The following is a 20,843-nucleotide window of genomic DNA, read 5'->3' as shown; positions in this document are numbered from 1 at the left end:
CCTGGGCCAAATATATCAGTAACAGCAACACAGAAAGAAGATTTTAATTACCATTTACAATATCAGAGAACATCAAATGTGTAGAATAATTCAAATTAAAGACACATAAGATCTCTTCACAGGAACTGTAACATCTATAGTGAAATTGAAGACCTGAGTAAATAAAGAGGAATTCCATAATGAATTTAAGAGCTCAATATTATAATGACTTTAGTCTTTTTAATTTTATCTATATATTTAATACAGTCTGAAAATTTCAGAAACTTTGTTTTCCATTGGAAATTGTCAAACCCATTATAAAATTTATATGGAAGTGCCATAAACCAAGAAGAGCCTATACCAATTTGAAGAACCCTGGTGGAGAACTATCAAACCTTACTCTGAAGCTAAAATATATTTCATAGGTGAATTTGTGTAAGGACAGGTTAATGGCACAGAACTGAGAGTCCAGAAACCAATACATACATACAAAAAAAAAAATGATTAATTGCAAAGATACACCTTGTGAGTGATGGTGGTGTGGTCCATTTTTTTCCTTTGTGTTTTCAAATAAATTAATGGTATTTCAATTGGATATTCATGTAGAAAAACACTAATCATGCCATCTGTCTCATATTTTACAGAAAGTAATTTCAGGTTGCTTGTTTATCTAAATGTGAAAGGTAAACAAATAGAGTTTCTGGAGTGTAACTTCATGAATGAAAGACATTCCCATGAATGTAATGTAGGAAACATTTTAAACAGGCTATGCTTACCGTAGAGAATAAGGTTAACAAAATGGACTTCATTCAAATTAGGAACTTAAAGACTTTTTGAGAGTGGGACGTTGTATTTATAATACATATAATTGTCAAAGGGATTACATAAAATCTATAAGCAACTTCTATAAATACATAAAAGAAACAACCAATGGGAAAAACAGGCAAATGGATACTTAACATGCAAAAAAAAAGGATAGCTTCTTAGTCATCACAAACAAGCAAATTAAAACCACACTCCTCTCTCAAAAGAACAGCAAAAATTGAAGGGACTGATAATTCTAAGTTTTAGCCAAGTTGTGGAGCACCCACATTCTCAAGTTACTGATGTGGCTGTAAATTGGTGTGATGACTTTGGGAAATTTGCAGTATCTACAAACACTAAGTATACAAATAGCTTATGGCTGAGCAGCTCTGCTCTTACCCAGCAGAAATGCGTATGTTCACTAGAGTGTTCATGGAAGCATTATTTGAAATACCTAAAAAAATTGAAATAACTCTAGCATGCATCATCAATGGGAAGGATAGATAAACCAAGGTAAAGGTACACTGGAATAGTTGTAATGCTGAAAATGAATCAGCTACTGCTATGTACAACAATCTGGGTGAATTTTACAAATAGAATATTGACTAAAAGAGCCAGATAAAATGGCACTTAATTTATGATTCCATTTATGTAAAATTTCAAAAACAGATACAACTAATCAATGGTGGTAGAAGTTAGGATAGTGATAATATGTGGAGAGTTGCACTTGGGAAAGCCACTCAAGATTCATAGGTGCTGATAATACTTGGTTTCATTGTTTGGGTCATAGTTATATAGGTGTGTTTACTTTTTGATAATACATAAAGCTGTGCTTTTATAATTTGCATACTCATTATTTTATAGTTTGCCAACAAATGACATATTTATATTAAGCAATGAATGTGAATAACTGGCATTAATTGAAAAAGTCATCATGTTAAGTGGCAAGCTTAAAATTACATTGAGAATTATAAGTATTCGTAATTCTTAATTATAATTATTACATATATTACTATATTAGATGCCTTTTAAAAATGAGCTACGTATGTTTCTCTTTTTAGAAGTTTTTGGAAGTTAATCTTTATGGAGTGGGAAAATTGAAGACTGGTCTATTTTAGCCAATTTTTTTTGTTGTTGTATTTTTTTATTGGTATTTTTTTTAGAGAGAGAGAGGAAGAGAGTGAGCTTTAGCCAAATCTTTTAAGTGAAATATGACTTTAAATGTTTTTCAGTTAATGTACATATATAACTTACAGTGTACATTCAACTGATAAACCTGAAACCTTACTCTAGACTGAGAAGTTTTGCTTTTCAAATCCTTCAAAGATAGTTAAGGTAATAAGTATAATTTTTCAGTATATATGAGTATTATAGTTTTATGAGATTGAGAATATTCTTTGAAGTTGCTCAGGTAATGCTTTCTTCGATTATGTAGACACTTAAATAATGATAAGGGAAAATTGCTTTATAGATCCTAATTCTTAAAATCTACTAAAAATTTAAAAAATATCATTACTGGATGAAACTAACAACAACCCAGGCAAAGCACTACACCTCATATTTTCAGTTAATAATTTTACATGAAATATGTCATTTTCTCCCATTACATTTGTTAGTACTGAGTTGATAGCATATACTAGAATTAAATTCTATTATAACTGTATTAAGTTCAGCATTTTAAATTAAAACATTTTAATTTGAAACACTGTTCATTTGTTTCTTTTCCTTGTTTAATTAAAAAAAATCCAAAATGGACATTGTTATTTATCAACCATGTTTTATCATATTTTCTACTTTGCTTCTGTGTGTATATGTATCTACAGTGTGTATATTTACTAACACCAGTAGATTTCAGAAACAACCTTTTGTCTTATTTCCAAACTTAAAAGTCATGAATATAAGTTAAAGAAATAATTTAACTTTTTAACTATGGTCTTCTAATAACAGACACTGAATCATAAATGAAAGAGGATTTTCAGCTCTTTGGGCCTGGAAATATATGTTGGTGTACTAACTAGATCCTGGCTTGATAATTCAGTCATTTACTTGATAACAAATCCAACAATCTATTTATATTATCAATACTACAGACTAATCTTCTCTTAGTGTTTCTACTGCCTATTTTGTCCCCTACCTTCCTCTGCATCAGTCACCGTTGAGGCCTTTTTGCATTCTCACTGGCTACTAAGCACATTTCCGCCTCTGCACAGTGCCTCTGTATTATGTATTTGTCAGTGCCTCTGCTCAGATCTGTAGTTCCCAGATCCTCCTTTGACCCCTTCCATTATATGCAGGTCTCTCTTTATATCACCTCAGAGATACATCCTCTAACTCTTCTCTATAATAATTCCCATCCTTCTTTTTTCTTATTCACTGCTTCATTATTTTCACATTTATCACAATCTGATGTTCTGTTACATTTATTTTTATACATTTCTCAGTAATTATAAGCTCCATGAAAGCTGGGATTTAATTGGTTTTGTTTACTGCTATATTTCCAGTGCCTAAAATCAAGATGTACACATAGTAACCCCTGTATAAATATTCGTAGTTAGAGTGAATGAATAAAATATAGCGAAAAGTAAGTATCAGGCTGCATGTCTCAGCCCTCAGTTAATTATGCAGAATTCATTTACTTATTCTCTAAACAAATGTAGGATTATTGTTAGTCCCGGCATGGCTTGCTCCATAGGGACTGGTGGTAAATTTTAAAAACACTCTCAAGTATAACAAACTTCTGGTCTTACCCTTTAAAGGAGGAGGAAAGCAGATAGGTGAAACTATATAGAGAATTTTTAACTTTGTCTGTTATGAAATAAATAATGACTAAAAATAATATTTGTTCCAAATGTATTGTCTTAGCTCTTCTGATAATTTTAAAAAATTGTAGTAACTGCTCAAGTACGAGTAAAAATTGTAGATTTATATATTTTTTTGTTTTTCTATTTATATCTATTTCCACCCTACCCACCCCACCTTTTAAAAGAATCCAACCCAAGTTGGAACAGCTCTTCAGGTTTTCCATAATCTTGGAACTTTAAAGAATACGGTAACCAGTGTCGTGGAAGGATATTGTGCTGCTTTGGAAGAAAGTATCAACAGTGCATTAGATGTCAGAGTTTTGACTCAGCCTTCTCAGTCAGCTGTGAGAGGTAAGGATATGGTTTATATTTAGTTTCTTTCTTTATTTATAACCAAGAAGCCCTTTGAATAGTATATAAAACACTCAAGTTTCAAAGCAACTTAATGACTCGTTTTTAATAGACAGAAAATTTGAGAAGAAATTATGTTTCAGAATTTATAACATTTTGTCTAATCAGTGAGCTGAACTGGCCAATTGGAATATTTAGAACTTGTGGTTAAAAATCTATAAACTGTGACTTCATTTAGCTCAGAGGAAACAGATGCAAGGAAAAAAAAAACAAACTTCTTTTCTTTAAAGTTCTTATCCTCACAAGTACTTCTTACTGAGGCAGAAAATATTTTTAAGGAAATGCCATCTCTATCTTAGCTTTTTGGGCTTTTCCTTATAATTTTGGTATTGTGGAACAATAATGGCTAAGTGCAAAGATAGAAAATGAAACAAACAAAACCTTTGGAAGCATTACAACTATTGCAAAATCTAAAGAAAACTACTAAAGATAGGTAGAGGCAAGTTGGAGAGGAGTAGCCCTACATTGCACTTGATGAAAATATTCACATATGTGACATACTTCATACATAGGAAAACCTACGCGTTGTGTGCACCTCTCTCTTATCTAGGCTGCCCAACTCTGCATTTCTCACCTTATATTCTTCTCTCCTATTACAGTGGATGAACTGTGCTTGCTACACTTTGGCCTTAGATCCCGTTACTCAAAGACATTGTTTTAATAGATCCCCTCTCTCTGCCAGTTCATCAGTTTTTCATGTTTCACTAGTCTTTTTCATCACATATAATCATGCTAGTGAATCTTCTGCTTAAAGACAATCAAACAAATGCATTTTGACTCTGTTACTTTCTTTAGCTTTACTACCGCATTTTATTTCCTGGGACTACAGAAAAATGTCCTAAATTGTTGTATTTTTTCTCTTTCCATTCTTCTTATGAAGAAGGTACTCTAATCATCATAGAGTTTTCCTAAAGGATAAATGAAATAACACATGTAAAATTGGTAACAGAATTCTTGATACATGGTTAATACTAAAAACTTCTTATTGGCAGCCATTATTATTTTTATATTTGCTATATAAACGTAGCCTTATAACAGAATATATGTCACTCATAAATAAGTTACACTAGATACAAAGACATGAAAGAGCCTTATATCTTGAACAGATTCTTAAAGGTTAGGATTAGCCTTTGAATAGGTCTGTTTTAAGATTATATCAGGAGAGCTTTGAACAGAAATTGGCCAAAGGGGATTTCACTCTCAGTTTTCCCTAGCAATTATTCTCAGAAAGGTTGACCTAATGTTTAAAATTCTTAGACGCAGTTTAATCTTGCCCCTCTTGGGTTATGAAAAATAGGGGAAAAAATGAAAGCAATTATTCACATGTTGTTGATCCTAATGTATACCCTTTGGATATAAGGAAAAGAGTTTTAAACCCTTTTTATCGTCTGTTAAGGAGTGCATACTGTGATTTAATGTAGAAACCTTAAGCATTGATTCTTTATCATTTTTTAAAAGGATAGTCACTGTTACTTATATTTTTTAAAATGGCACATTGGTTGCCCTGTCTGGAGTGGCTCAGTGGATTGAGTGCCAGCCTGTGAATCGAAAGGTCGCTGGTTTGAGTCCCAGTCAGGGCACATGCCTGGGTTGTGGGCCAGGTCCCTAGGTGGGGTTTTGTAAGAGGCAACCAATCTATTTATCTCTCACACATCAATGTTTCTCTCCCTCTCTATTCCCTCCCTCTCCCTCTCTCTAAAAATAAAATCTCAAAAGAAAAATAAAGGAAAAAATGTCACATTGACAGTATTAATGTTAATTTGTTGATTTGTTCCTGGTATTGATATTATGTAGTAAATGTTCTTTGTTCTTGTGTTTTAGAAATACATGTTAAAGCATTACTTTCAAGGGTGATAGGCATCATATCAATAAATTATTCACAAATGATTCAGGGAAAACAATTTATTTTACTATGCTTTTCAAATTTTCTATATGTTTCAGATTTTTCCAAAATTATAAGAAATAGCATTAATGCAATTTGAAGGGAAAAGTGCTACCTATGACATATTTAAATTTATAATTCCATAAGAAAAAAAATAACTCAATTATGATTTCACTCATATGTGGAATCTAATGAACAAACTGAGCTAATACAGAAAATATGGACAGACTGATAGATGGAGAGCAGGATGACAGCTTTGCAGGGGGATGAGGGGGCAGAGGGTTCAAGGAAAAAAGGCAAAGAGGACTCATGGACTGGACAAGAGTGTGGTGATTGCTGGGGGGACCATATAAGGGGGGCAAATGGTATGGAAAAATACAATAAAAACATATTAAAACAAATCTTAGAACCAAAATAAAAAATTGATAAAGACTATGAATACTCAATTCAAAGAAAAACATGGAATAAGTGTGAAAAGATCATTCTCGTTTTAAAGGATGAACTAGTTATTAGGGAAATACAGTTAAACAAGATACTATTCTCAATCATGAGATTGGGTGAGATCACAAACTCTTGTACTCTAATTGTAGAAGAATAAAATGGTTCAACCACTTTACTTAATTTTATCAAATTGATCTGTAACTTTTGAAATGTGTATATTTTATTATTTTATTATTTCTCTTATAAGATTATACCCTAGAGCCAGGATCCCCAACCCAGTACCATTTCAAGACCTGTTAAGAACCAGGCCACAGTCAAAGCTCACCTGGGCTCCACCTCCTTTTGACCCCCCACCTCTACCCCAGTCTTTCATGAAACCGATCCATGGTGCCAAAAAGGTTGGCACCGCTACCGCAGAGAAATTCTGGTACATATGTATAATAATTTGTATTACATTATTGTTTACAATAATGAAACAGTGAAGACAACCCTTCAATGGAAAAATGAATAAACTGGTTTATTTATTAAGTAGACTACTATATGATATTTAAATTAGTAGATTTCCAAAAACATTACATGAAAAAGCAAGTTACAGAAAGATACATATAGTATGATGCTATATTTAAAGCCTAAGAACATGATTGACTATGCTATGTATTGTTTTGCATATGTAAATATGTAATAAAAGTATAAGTATATACATTGTAATAATAGTCATTAAATTCAAAATAACATTAGCTCTGGGGAGACAGCAGAGAAAATGGGACCAGGAAGGGAGAGCTATAAAGGGTACTTTATTTTTTTTAATTTATTTGTTTAAAAAATTTATTTATTGATTTGAGAGAAAGAGAGAAAAGGGAGAAAGAGAAAGCGAGACAGAGATATCCATATGTTGTTCTGCCCATTAATGCATTCATTGGTTGCCTCCTGTATGTGCTCTGACCTGGGATCAAACCCACAATTTGGCCTATGGGATGATGTTCTAACTGACTGGTCTACTCAGCCAGGGCAAGGGGACTTTATTTATTCATTCACTTTTAACCTTTTTTTTAACATTTTGTTTTTAAAGCTTTCTAAATTTTTTTTAAATTTTTTGCTTTTTTAAAAACTTCTTAAAATTATATTTTATTGATTATGCTATTACAATTGTCCTGAGTTTTTCCCCTTTGCCCACTTCCACCCAGCTCCTCCCACTCCCTTCGGCAATCCCCCACCATTGTTCATGTCCATGGGTCATGCTTGTAAGTTCTTTGGCTACTCTATTTTTTATACTGTACTTTTCATTCCCGTGGCTATTCTGTAACTACCCTTATATACTTCTTAAGCCCCTTACCTCTTCACTAGTTCTCCCCTCCCCCTTCCTATCTGGCAACCTTCCAGTAACTTCTTTGGCTTTTAAGAGTCTATCTTATCTTTAACCTTTGGCCTTTTAATAACAATATGTCTTGGAATGGACCTCTTTGTATCCATCTTCTATGGGACTCTGCACTTTCAGGACTTGCATGTCTATTTCTTGCACCAAATTAGGTAAGTTTTCTTTCACTATTTTTTCAGGTAAATCTCCAATTTCTTGATCTTTCTCTTCTCCTTCAGGCATCACTATGAGGCGAATGTTGGACCTCTTAAAGTTGTCCCAGAGATGGTTTATAGTATTTCAATTTTGAGGGTCCTTTTTTTCTTCTTGTTGTTCCGATTGGTTCTTTTTCTCTTCCTCATGTTCCAAATCATTGATTTGATTCTCAGCTTCATCCATTTTCTTGTTGTTTCCCTGTAACTTGTTATTTCAGTTAGCGTATCCTTCATTTCTTACTGGGTCTTTTATATGCCACTGAGGTCCTCACCAAGATCCTTAAGCATCCTTACGACCAGTGTTCGGAACTCTGCATCTGATAGACTGCTTATCTCCCTTTCGTTTAGTTCTTCTTCTGGAGTTTTGATCTGTTCTTTCATTTGGGCCATGTTTCTTTGTCTCCTCATTTTGGCAGCCTCCCTGTGTTTGTTTCTATGTATTAGGTAGAGCTGCTTTGACTCTGTGTCTTGGTAGTGTGGCCTAATGTCGTAAGTGTCCTGTAGGCACAGCTTCCCCTACCAGCGAAGCTGGGTACTTGAGGTGCGCCCTTTGTGTGGGCTGAGTACATCCTCCTTTTGTAGTTGACTCTTGGTGGCTGTTGGCCGATCAAAGGGAGGGGTTTACCCAGGCCAGTCAGCTGCAAGGACTGGCTGTGACCACTTGCCCTCCACCAGCCTCTGCCCTCTGTGGAGGATCAGCTGTGCAAGGGCAGGCTGGTGATGCTCTGATGTGGTCTTTAGCTGTCTGCTGGGTGTGCTGGCCCTAGGGTTCCCGGTGGTGCATGCCAGTGTCAGTCTCTACCTATATTTTGACCGGGGCATCCTCCTTTAATGCTTTTTATTAAAAGAGGAGTTTTAGATAGATTTCTAATTTCTTGCTCTTTCTCTTCTCCTTCTGACACCCCTGTGAGGCAAATGTTGGACCTCTTAAAGTTGTCCCAAAAGTTGTTTATACTATTCCCATTTTTTTATCCTTTTTTTTTTTTTCAAAATTAAGAGGAAGGTAACAGATTTTTATATCCCCCGTCTTTATACATGCACAACCTTACCTATTATCCCCCACCAATGGTACATTTGTTACCAAGATGAAATATTATAATGTAAACTTCATAGTTTACATTAGAGTACACTCTTGATAGTGTACATTCTATGACTTTGGAGAAATGTATAATGACATAGTTTCATCATTATAATATCATGAAGAATATTTTCACTGCCCTAAAAATCCCCTATGCTCTGCCTATTCATCTCCACCACTTTCTTTCATCCCTGGTAACCACTGACTTTTTATTGTTTCCATAGTTTTGAGTTTCCCAGAATGTCATATAGTTGGAATTATACAGTATGTAGCATATATTACTATATACATTTAAGGTTCTGTCATGTCTAGTCATGATTTGATAGCTCTTTTTTTTAATGCTGATGAATATTTCATTGTACAGAGGTACCAAGATGTCCATCCACCTACTGAAGAACATTTTGTTTGCTTCTAAGTTTTGGCAATGATTAAAGAAGCTACTATAAACATTCATGTGTAAATTTTTTTTTCACTCTTTGGGATAAATATTAAAAAGCAGAATTGCTGAATTGCTGGATTGTACACTAAGAGTATATTTAGTGTGATAAGCTGCCGAACTATCTCCAAAGTGGCTGTATCATTTTGCACTCCCATCAGTAGTGAGTGAGTGTTCCTGTTGACCCACATCCTTGGCAGAATTTGGTGGTGTCGATGTGCCAGATTTGGCCATTCTAATAGGTGTGTAGTAATATCTTATTGCTGTTTTAATTTGCATTTCCTTGATGATGTGTATGATGAGCATTTCTTCATATGCTTATCTGCCACCAGTATATCTTTTTTGGTGAGAGAAGTGATTACCTTTCCTTCATTTTACTGCTTTTGTTCCTTTATCAAAGATCATTTGACTTTATTTATATGGGTGCATTTCTGGGCTTTCTAGTCTGTTCCATTTATCTATCTGTTTATTCTTTTGTCAATACCACATTGTCTTGTAGATTTATAGTATGCCTGGAAGTCAGATAATCAATTTTCCAACTTTGTCCTTTTTAAAAAAATATTGGCTATTCTAGGTCTTTTGCCTCCTCATATAAACTTCAAAATCATGTTGTCAATACCCATAAAATCACTTGCTGGGGTTTTTATTTGGATTGCATGATTCAGTTAATCAATTTTGAAAGAACTGACATCTTGACAGTTTTGAGTCTTTCTATTCATGAACTTGGAATATCTCTTCATTTATTTAGTTCTTTGATTTTGTTCACCAGAGTTTTGTAGTTTTCCTAGTATAGATCTTGTACACATTTTGTTAGATTTTTTTATACCTATTTCATTTTGTAGTATAATGTAAATGGTTTTGGTTTTCAGTTTCAAATTCTACTTACTTATCATTGGTATTGAAGAAAGCAATTGATTTTTGGATATGAACCTTGTATCCTGCAAACATGCTATAATCACTTAAGATTTCCAGGATTTTTTATTACCAATTTAAAAAAAAAATTCTGTAATAGATGATGATGCCATCTGCAAACAAAGAGTTTTATATCTTCCTTCTCAATGTATACCTTTTCTTTTCTTGCTTTACTGCATTAGTAAGGACTTCCATACTGTGTTGAAAAGGAATGTTGAGAGGGGCATCCTTGTCTTGTACCAGATGATAGTAGGAAGGTTTCTTACCGTTCAATAGGGTGTTAGTTGCAGGATTTTTGTAGATAGTCTTTATGAAGTTGAGGAAGTTGCCTTTATACCTAGTTTATTGAGAATTTTTATCATTAATTGGTGTTGGATTTCGTCAAATATATTTTCTGTATGCATTAATGTGATCATGTGATTTTTCTTTTTTAGCTTGTTGTTGTGATGGATTACACTAACTGATTTTTTAATGTAGAACCAGCCTTGTACACCTAAGATAAGTCCTATTGGTCATGGTGTAGATTTCGTTTTATATTTTATTTGCTAATATTTTGTTGAGGATTTTTGTACTTATGATCATTGTTGCTTTCTTTTCTTGTAATATCTTCGTTTGGTTTTGGTATTAGGGTAGTACTGCCCTCATAGAATGAGTTAGTAGTATTCCCTCTGTCTTAAAGATATGGTAGAGAATTGGTATAATTTCTTCCTTAAATGTTTGGTAGAATATAGCAGTCGGTTCATCTGGACCTGGTGCTTTAATTCTGGAAGGTTGTTAAGTATTTATTCAACCTCTTCATTAGGTATAAGCTTATTCAAATCATACCTTTCCACTTGCATGAGTTTTTGGTAAATTGAGTCCTCAAGGAAATTTGTGGGCATAGAGTTGTTTGTAGTATTCGTTTATTGACCTTTTAATTTCTGTGTGATCTGTATTGATGTCTTGTTTTTCATATCTGATATTATTAATTTGTATCCTCTCTCTTTTTTTCTTAGTTAGCCTGGATAGAGAGTTATCAATTTTATTGATTTTTTTTCAAAGAACCACATTTTTGTTTGTTTTATTTCTTTTCCTCCATAAATTTCCTGTTAGAAATTTCATTGATTTCTGCTGTAATTCTTATTATTTACTTAATTTGCTTACTTTGTCTTCAATGTGCTCTTCTTTTTTCTAGTTTTCTGAGGTGGAAACTTACTGAGTTTTAGATCTTTGTTTTTTGTGTAATATTTGCACCCAATATTACAAATTTCCCTCTATCACTTTTACCAAAATCCATTAATTTTTAATACTTTCACTTAATTCAAAATATTTTTCAATTTCTCTTGAGATTTCTTTGGCCCGTGTATTATTTAGAAATGTGTTTTTTAATCTTTACATATTTTGGGATTTTCTTTTTATCTATGTGTTGATTTCTAGTTTAATATCTTAGTGGTCTTAAAGCAACCATTATATGATTTTTATTCTTTTAAATTTGTTAGGGTGTGTCTTATGGATCAGAAGGTAGTCTATATTACTGAATGTGTTATGTAAGCTTGAGAAGAATGTATATTGTGCTATTGTTGGATGAAGTAGTTGATAGATTTCCATAATATACAATTGACTGATGGTTTTGTTGAAATTCAATTATTTCCTTAAGAATTCTCTTCCTGCCAATTTGTCCACTAATAAAGGAGTGATGTAAAAGTCTCCAAATGATAGTGGATTCATCTATTTCTTCTTATAATTCTGTTACTTTTTGTCTGTATATTATAGTTTTGACACTCTGTTGTTAGGTACAATCATGTTAATTGTTATGTCTTCCTGGAGAATTGACCTCATTGATCATTATGTAATGGTCCTCTTTGTCCCTGATAAATTTTCTTACTTTAAAAATGTTCTGTCTGAAATTAATATAACTGTTCTTGCTTTCTCTTGGTTAGTGGTATAATGGTCTATTTTCTCCATTTCCTTTTAATCTATGTGTGTCTTATATTTAAAGTGGATTTTTTGAGACACATATAGTTGAGTTGTATTTTTTGATCCACTTTATCTTTTAATTGGTGCATTTGGACCATTGACATATAAAGTGACTATTGACATGGTTGTATTACTGTTTCCTATTTGTTCCCTTTCTTCTTTGTTCTTATTTTTGTCTTACACCTTTTTTCTTCCTTTTTTTGTTTTAATTGTTCATTTTATATGATTCCATTTTTCTTCTTTCTTTTAGCATATCCGTTATAGTTTTTAAAGTTTTTATAGCAATTTTCATGAAAGTTGCGATATAAATTTAGAACTAATTATAGTCCACTTTCAAATAATACTGTACCACTACATGGATAATGTAAATATCTTGTAATAATAAAATAATCCTAATTCCTTCCTCCAATCCCTTGAACCATGGCTGTCATTCATTTTACCTATAATAAGTATACATAAACATAAACATATAAGATATAAATACATACACATAAGATATAAACATAAGCATATTCCAGTAATCAGATATATTGCTGCTACTATTATTTTGAATACCATGTTATCTGTTTGATCAGTTAGGAATAAAAATGTTTTTATTTTACCTTCACTTTTTCCTTCTTCAATGCTTTTTCTTATATAGATCCATGTTTCTAACCTATATTACTTTCCTTATCTAAAGAACTACCTTTAACATTTCTGGGAAGGTGGATCTATTGGCAACAGATTGCCTCAATTTTTGTTTGACTGAAGAAGTTTTTAATTATCGTTCACTTTTGAGGAATAATTTTGCAGGGTACAGAATTTTAGGTTGGTGGGGTTTTTTTTTTTGTTTTTGTTTTTCTTTAAATCTCAACATGTGCACACTCTCTCAGTATCCCATTCTCTCTTCGATGATTTCTGAGAAGTTAGATGTAATTCTTATCTTTTTTCCTCAACTTTGATTTTCATTGATCTGTGGTTTGGTTTCTGGCACTTCCCTTCAGTTTCTTTCTGCTTTTCTTCTCCTGGTATTACAATTACTTGTATATTGTATTCTTTGTAGTTGTCCCACAGTCCTTGATTGTTTTCTTTTTCAGTGTTTGTTTTCTTTTCTTTACAGTTTTTGAGTTTTTATTGATACATCCTCAGCTCAAAGATTCTTTCCTTAGTTGTCTCCAGCCTACTAATAAGCCCATGAAATGCATGCTTTATTTCTGTTACAGTGTTGTTTTTTTTAAATCTATCTCTAGCATTTCTTCCGGGGCGGGGGGTGCTAAGTATTTCCAACTCCTTGCTTAAGTTGTTCCATCTGTTCTTGCATGTTGTTTACTTTGTCCATTATAGCCCTTAGCATATTAATCTTAGTTATTTTAAATTCTTGGTCTCATAATTCCAACATCCCTGCCATATATGGTTCTGATGCTTGCTCTGTTTCTTTAAATTGCATTTTTTGTCTTTTAATATGCCTTTTAATTTTTTATGAGTAAAAGTAATTGCTGAACATAGGCCTTTAATATGGTGGTAAGTTATATGGGGAGGGGAAGCTTTCTATAGTGCTATTATTAAATCTCACTCTTTCTAGTGAGCCATACCTTTGTTCTGTGAACCTCACAAACAAGTGTTTTAATTTTTTTTCTTCTTTAGGTATGAAAGAATGACAGGAGTAGGCTAGATTTGGGTATTTCCCTTTCTTGGGTCAGTTAGGCTCTGGTAATTAGTTTCTCCTGAGAGCAGGCCTTGTTAAGAACACAGTGCTCTGGCATATTTGAAAATGATTCTTTTCCCTCTTCTCCTCTGAAAGCATTAGGGGATTTTTGTCTAGTATTTATTATGGAAACCTAGTCTGGTTCTTGAAGGTAAATCTCAATATAGTAGGGTCCCTCTGTGACTAGATCCCCCTGGTGTTTTTAACTTGGAATTGTCCACACTGATTTTCTAGTAATTTATCAGTTAAGCATTCTGTTTATCCTACCAGAATGGTAACTGGTTCCCTCAGCAGTTTTGATCAGGAGGTACGCATTGGTATTTGCTTATGGGTCTTTGTAATTTGATGGACAGCAGTTTGCCATATTTCCTCCCCTCTCGTATGGGTCCAAGAATTGTTGACTTTTCAGTCTTTCAGTCTGCTCAGCTTTTTATTTGTTTTTAGGACAGAGTGGTGACTTCCAAGCTCCTTACATGTGGAACCAGTAATGGAATTGCTAATCAGATTTTTACTGTTCACATAGCTTACTTGTTTTTTCTTTCATGTCAAATGGTTGCTTTTTTAACTTTAAAGTTCAGTAATTTCTTTAGGATGTATTTTGGGATTGAATGCTCTATATCTATTTTTTGAGTTAGAATATGTTCTCTTTCATAGAAAAGTTTACCTCAGTTGTACCTTTGAACATTTTTCTCTTCAGGAGTTTTATGCATATGTCACATCTTGTTTTCCATTTTTAGTATCTTTTCCTTAATTATATTCTATATCCTTTTATTTTATTAATTTTGTATGTTTTCCTCTTGCCTATTTCCCATGTTTGTGTTTTCACCCTTGATCATTGTACTTTTTTTCTAATGTGGTCTTAATCTTTGTTACATATTTACAATGAAAATTTTTCCTCTAATTACTTTGAGAAAGTGGAAAACAAAGCAACCCTTCCTGTTGTTTCCTTTGGGAATTTTTTTTTGTTACCTATGTTTATCATTGCTTTTTCATTTATTTTTTTCCTCCTCCCTTCTCCCAGCCCACCACCCCAGTATATGTTAGGTCCCATATTGCTTCGTTTACAATTACTGTTCATCCTTGAAAGTTAATGCTTAATAGCATGAGAATGGTTGTAGGGAGAAACCTGGGCACTTTATAACTTTGTTTTAGGTTTGCTGTCAAGAGTTAACCAATAAAACATTGAGGCTGTAAAAAAAATTTTAAAGTATATTTGGGGACTTACAGGATCAAATCTGAGACAGGCAGATTCAGGTAGCAACCCAAACTGTGTTCTTATCTTTATACAGGCAGGGTGTATAAAGATAAAAACTACACAATATTTAAGGGAAGGATCGCTGGCTAGGTTAAAGGGAATTGTTTAGTTTCAATATTCAAACAAGGCAGTTGAAAACTATGAGGAAGGAAGTAAAAGCCATATATGGCAGCAGTTTTCAACCTTTTCCATCTCATGGCACACATAAACTAATAATGAAAATTCTGCAGCTCACCAAAAATATATTTTTTGCAGATCTCACAAAGAGTATAGGTATAATTTTGATTTATTCATACCAGATGGCTGTTGTTTTGTTGGCTTTTGTAATTATTTTATTTGACCATCTAAGGGAAAAGATGTTAGTGCCCTTAACTAGTTAGATACTGCATGTTTTAAAAGTTCTTTCAGCACACAGTTTGAAAATTGCCAACATATGGTCATGGGCAGTTGTTATTCCAGGATGTTAATGATTTGCTCTTGAGCTGAGATTAGCAACAGGTTTAGCAATTTAATAGCAGCTCTAGTAACTTAGGCACAAGATGCACACAGGCCCTACTTCCTTAATAGCCTCCTGACTCTGTTTTAAGCGATTCTTTTAGCATCTTCATTCTTTCCCCGCGCCCCGCCCCTGCCCCCCACCTCCGCTGCCACCTAATGAAACTATTCACCAATTTTTATTTTCTTCTACATTGGCAACACTTCTGTTTTCAATTTTTGGACTGGCCTGGAACTTACTGTGAGTCCCCAGTAAAGCTTTTAAGCAATTTCTGTGTGGAAACCTCATATTCTCTGCTTTTCATTCCTCTTTCACCTCATTTTGCCTCTAATAGTCTCCCTAAGTTAGAGGGCTAATTCATATACAATGTCAATATCATTTTATTACGATTTCTTCTCTTTCAGCTTTTCTTCCTTTGCCACTCTGCAACATTACCAACTTCTTCCCTGGACTATCCAACCATATCTATCCATCTCAACTCTAAGCAAAGAATTATTGGATAGCATGTCTAAATTCTTACCATTGATTTTTAGAACAATTTGTTCTTTGTTAATTGTCTTAGATGTCAGCTATGAGGTTCCTTGTTCATTTTGATTTATCTGCAGCATTTGGGATACATCATAATCTCAAAGTTGAAGTTTCAGATGATTGATTGTCTTATTGAAGTTGACATTTTGCTATACTTTATGTTGTTTTCATTACCTTTCAAAGGATGAGAGTAGGAAAATGATTTTATGCTGCTATAATTAACCGGAAATCACTCTTAAGTATTGTCTCTGAGGAACTCTCAATTTCTTCTATCACTTTATTATAATTTAGTGTATGGCACTATTTATTTGTTTCATGAGTCCCGATGACACCCATTTTTCTTTTAATTATTCATTCTTCCTGTCCTTTGCACAGCTGTCGTATGTTCAGTTGATTACTTCTATCATTTATAGCTATGACAAGATGTATTAAGCTTATGAGAATAAAAATCTTGAAGTACTAAGCTATTAGTAAGGAAAAAAAGCCTTTAGAACTAGTTGAACCGATGACTTTGATCTTGTTTTTCTGTGTCTCAGTTTCCCCAAAGTAAATATGAGCAGAAAATAGTATCTTCTTGTATTTCTGCTGGTATTTATTTTGAGTAATAGGTTGATGTATCCCATAATTCTTTGTATGAAACCAAACTGTACATATGCTAGGAATTTAATTACTATTTTTAATTTTCACAAAGATATTTTGTGAGAGCCTTTCCTCACTATCACAAGTCCTTTTTTCTTTTTGCTGTTGAGTTTTTTTATTTTTTAAATTTATTTATTGATTTATTTTTTCCAAATACATTTGTCTCCACCTACCCACCACCACTTTCCCCTGCCCCCTTCCCCCCTTTCCCTCCCTCAATCCTTTCCCACTTTGGCTTTGTCCATGAGTCCTTGCTTTGCTAAGTGTTCCTTGACTTGACCCTTCCCTTCCTTTTCCCTGCCCCCCCCTCCTTCCCTCATGTCTTTGTTGGTGTCTTTTTTCTTTCAGTGTTGCTGGTCTTATTTTCCTTACATCTTTGTTTTGTTGGTTAGGTTCCACTTATAGGTGAGATCATATGGTATTTATCTTTCGCCCCCTGGCTTACTTCGCTTAGCATAATGCTCTCCAGTTCCAGCCATGCTGTTGCAAAGAGTAGTAGTTCTCTTTTTTTTTCGTTCTGCTGCGTAATATTCCATTGTGTAAATGTACCATAGTTTTTAGATCCAATCATCTACTGATGGGCGTTTAGGTTGCTTCCAACACTTGGCTATTGTAAATTGTGCTGCTATGAACATTGGGGTGCATAGGTTCTTTTGAATTGGCGTTTTGGGGTTCTTAGGGTATAGTCCCAGCAGAGCAATCCCTGGATCAAAAGGCAGTTCCATTTTCAGCTTTTGGAGGAAATTCCACACTGCTTTCCACAGTGGCTGCACCAGTCTGCATTCCCACCAACAGTGTACTAGGGTTCCCTTTTCTCCACAGCCTCGCCAGCACCTGTTGTTTGTTGATCTGTTTATGATGGCCATTCTGACTGGTGTGAGGTGGTACCTCATGGTGGTTTTGATCTGCATTCCTCTGATAGCTAGTGATGCCGAGCATCCTTTCAAATGTCTCTGAGCCCTCTGTATCTCTTCCTTGGAAAAGCATCTCCCCAGGTCCTTTGCCTATTTTTTGATTGGATCATTTGTCTTCTTGGAGTGGAGTCGTGTGAGTTTTTTATGTATTTTGGACATCAAACCTCTATCTGATGTATCATTATCAAATATATTTTCCCATATGGTTGGCTCTCTTTTCATTTTGCTGATGTTTTCTTTCGCCGTGCAGAAGCTTCTTATTTTGATGAGGTCCCACTTGTTTATTCTTTCCTTTATGTCCCTTGCTTTGGGAGACCTATCGGTGAAAAAATTGCTGCGTGGAATATCTGAGAGTTTCCTGCTAATGTTCTCCTCTAGGACTTTTATGGTGTTGCGACTTATATTTAAGTCTTTTATCCATCTTGGGCTTATTTTTGTGTATGGTGTCAGCAGATGATCTAATTTAAATTTTTTGCGTGTAACCGTCCAGCTCTCCTAACACCATTTGTTGAAGAGGCTATTATTGCTCCATTTTATGCTTTGTCATAAATTAGATGCCCCCTTTGTCGAATATTAGGTGCCCGTATAGACCTGGGCTTATTTCTGGGCTTTCTATTCTGTTCCACTGGTCTATGGGTCTGTTCTTGTGCCAGTACCAGATTGTTTTGAGTATAGTGGCTTTGTAATATAGTTTGATGTCTGCTATTTTGATCCCTCCTACTTTGTTTTTCTTTCTCAAAATTGCTGGGGCTATTCAGAGTCGTTTATGGTTCCATATAAATTTTTGAAATGTCTGTTCTATTTCTGTGAAATACATCATTGGTATCTTAATAAGGATTGTGTTAAATCTATAAATTGCTTTTGGTAGTACAGACATTTTGATGATACTAATTCTTCCAGTCCATGAACATGGTATATGCTTCCATTATCTGTGTCTTCCTTAATTTCTTTTTTCTATGTTGTATAGTTTTCTGCATACAGGTCTTTTACCTCCTTGGTTAGATTTATTCCTCGGTACTTTATTTTTCTTGTTACTATATCGAATGGTATTTTATTTTCTGATTTCTTTTTCTTCTATTTCATTGCTGGTGTACAAAAATGCCTTTGATTTCTGAATATTGACTTTGTATCCTGCTGTTTTGCCAAATTCACTTATTAGGTTGAGGAGTTTTTTGGTGGAGTCTACAGGGTTTTCTATATACACTATCATGTCATCTGCAAACAATGATAGCTTTACTTCCTCCTTTCCAATTTGAATGCCTTTTATTTCTTTTTCTTGTCTGACCGCTGTGGCTAGGACTTCCAGTACCATGTTGAAAAGAAGTGGTGAAAGCGGACATCCCTGTTGTCCGATCTTAGTTGGAAAACTTTTAGTTTTTGCCCGTTGAGTATGATGTTGGCTGTAGGTTTTTCATATATGGCCATTATTATGTTGAGCTATGCTCCATTTACTCCTATTTTGCTGAGTGTTTTGATCATAAATGGGTGCTGTGCCTTATCGAATGCTTTTTCTGATCTATCGAGATGATCATGTGGTATTTGTCTTTCCTTTGTTTATGTGATTGATGTATACGTTTATTGACTTGCGTATAGTGAACCATTCCTGCATCCCTGGGATGAATCCCACTTGATCATGGTGGATAATCTTTTTAATGTATTTCTGGATGCGGTTTGCCAATATTTTGTTGAGGATTTTAGCTTCTATGTTCATCAGCGAAATTGGCCTGTAGTTTTCTTTCTTTGTGTGGTCTTTATCTGATTTTGGGCTTAAGGTGATGCTGGCCTCATTAAGAGTCTGGGAGTCTTCCGTCCTCTTGGATTTTTTGGAATAGTCTGAAAAGGATAGGGCATAGCTCTTCCTTAAATGTTTTGTAAAATTCTCCTGTGACACCGTCCACCCAGGGCTTTTGTGTGTTGGGAGTTTCTGGATTACTGCTTCAATTTCCCCAGCTATTATCAGTCTGTTCAAGCTTTCTGTTTCTTCCTCTTTCAGTGTTGGAAGATTATACTTTTCTAAAAATTTGTCCATTTCATCAAGGTTTTCAGATTTCTTGGCATATAATTGTTCATAGTAGTTTCTGACAATCCTTTGTATTTCTGTAGTATCAGCTGTTATTTCTCCTCTTTCATTTCTGATATTACTTTTTTGGGTCTCCCTTTTTTTCTTGATGAGTCTGCTTAAAGGCTTGTCGATTTTGTTTATCTTCTCAAAGAACCAGCTCCTGGATTGGTTGATCCTTTGAATTGTTATTTTAGTCTCTCTGTCATTCAGTTCTGCTCTGATCTTGACTATTTCCTTCCTTCTACTTGCTCTGGGATTTATTTGTTGTTGTTTCTCCAGTTCTTGAAGTTGTAGTGTTAGGTCTTTTGTTTGAAATGTTTCTATCTTTTTTAGGTAAGCCTGTGTTGCTATGAACTTCCCTCTCAGGACCGCCTTTGCTGTGTCCCATAGGTTTTGAACTGCTGTATGTTCATTTTCATTAGTTTTCAGAAACTTTTTGGTTTCTTCTCTTTTCATTAATGACCCATTCATTGTTTAATAGTGTGCTGTTCAGTTTCCAAGTTGTTGAGGTTTCTCTTTGAGGTTGATTTCCAGTTTCAAACCCTTATAGTCCGAGAAAATGCTTGGTATTATTTCAGTTTTCCTGAATTTGCTGAGGCTTGCTTTGTGTCCTAACATGTGGTCTATCTTTGAAAAAGTTCCATGCGCATTTGAAAAGAATATGTATTTTGCGTCTTCGAGACGTAAGGTTCTATGTATGTCAGTTAAGTCCATTCGATTTAATGCGTCATTCAGCTCCACAATATCTTTGTTGATGTTTTGTTTGGAACATGTGTCCATTTTTGACAGTGGGGTGTTGAAGTCCCCTACTATCAGTGTGTTGCTGTCTGTATCTTTTTTCAAGTTGTCCAAGATTTTCCTTATATATTTTGGTGCTCCTATGTTGGGTACATATAAGTTGATAATGTTTATGTCTTCTTGATGGATTCTTCCCTTAAGTATCATAAAGTGTCCCTATGGGTCTCTTTTTATAGCCTTTGTTTTGAAATCTATTTT

General features: G+C 34.2%; 1 protein-coding gene across 1 annotated transcript in view; it reads left to right on the top strand.

Annotated features, from left to right (window-relative positions):
* The window catches only part of COG5 (component of oligomeric golgi complex 5), a 338,428-nt gene that overhangs the window by 182,163 nt on the left and 135,422 nt on the right, over positions 1-20,843 (top strand). Inside the window, exon 8 of the mRNA XM_054564649.1 lies at positions 3,770-3,935. Within this exon, the coding sequence (XP_054420624.1) occupies positions 3,770-3,935 (166 nt within the window). The remainder of the gene's footprint in view (positions 1-3,769; positions 3,936-20,843) is intronic.

Source organism: Pteronotus mesoamericanus, unplaced genomic scaffold (genome assembly GCF_021234165.1).
Source record: "Pteronotus mesoamericanus isolate MK-2021 breed Mesoamerican mustached bat unplaced genomic scaffold, CSHL_Meso_final scaffold_85, whole genome shotgun sequence".
Taxonomy (NCBI): domain Eukaryota; kingdom Metazoa; phylum Chordata; class Mammalia; order Chiroptera; family Mormoopidae; genus Pteronotus; species Pteronotus mesoamericanus.
This window is presented reverse-complemented; position numbering and strand designations above follow the sequence as displayed.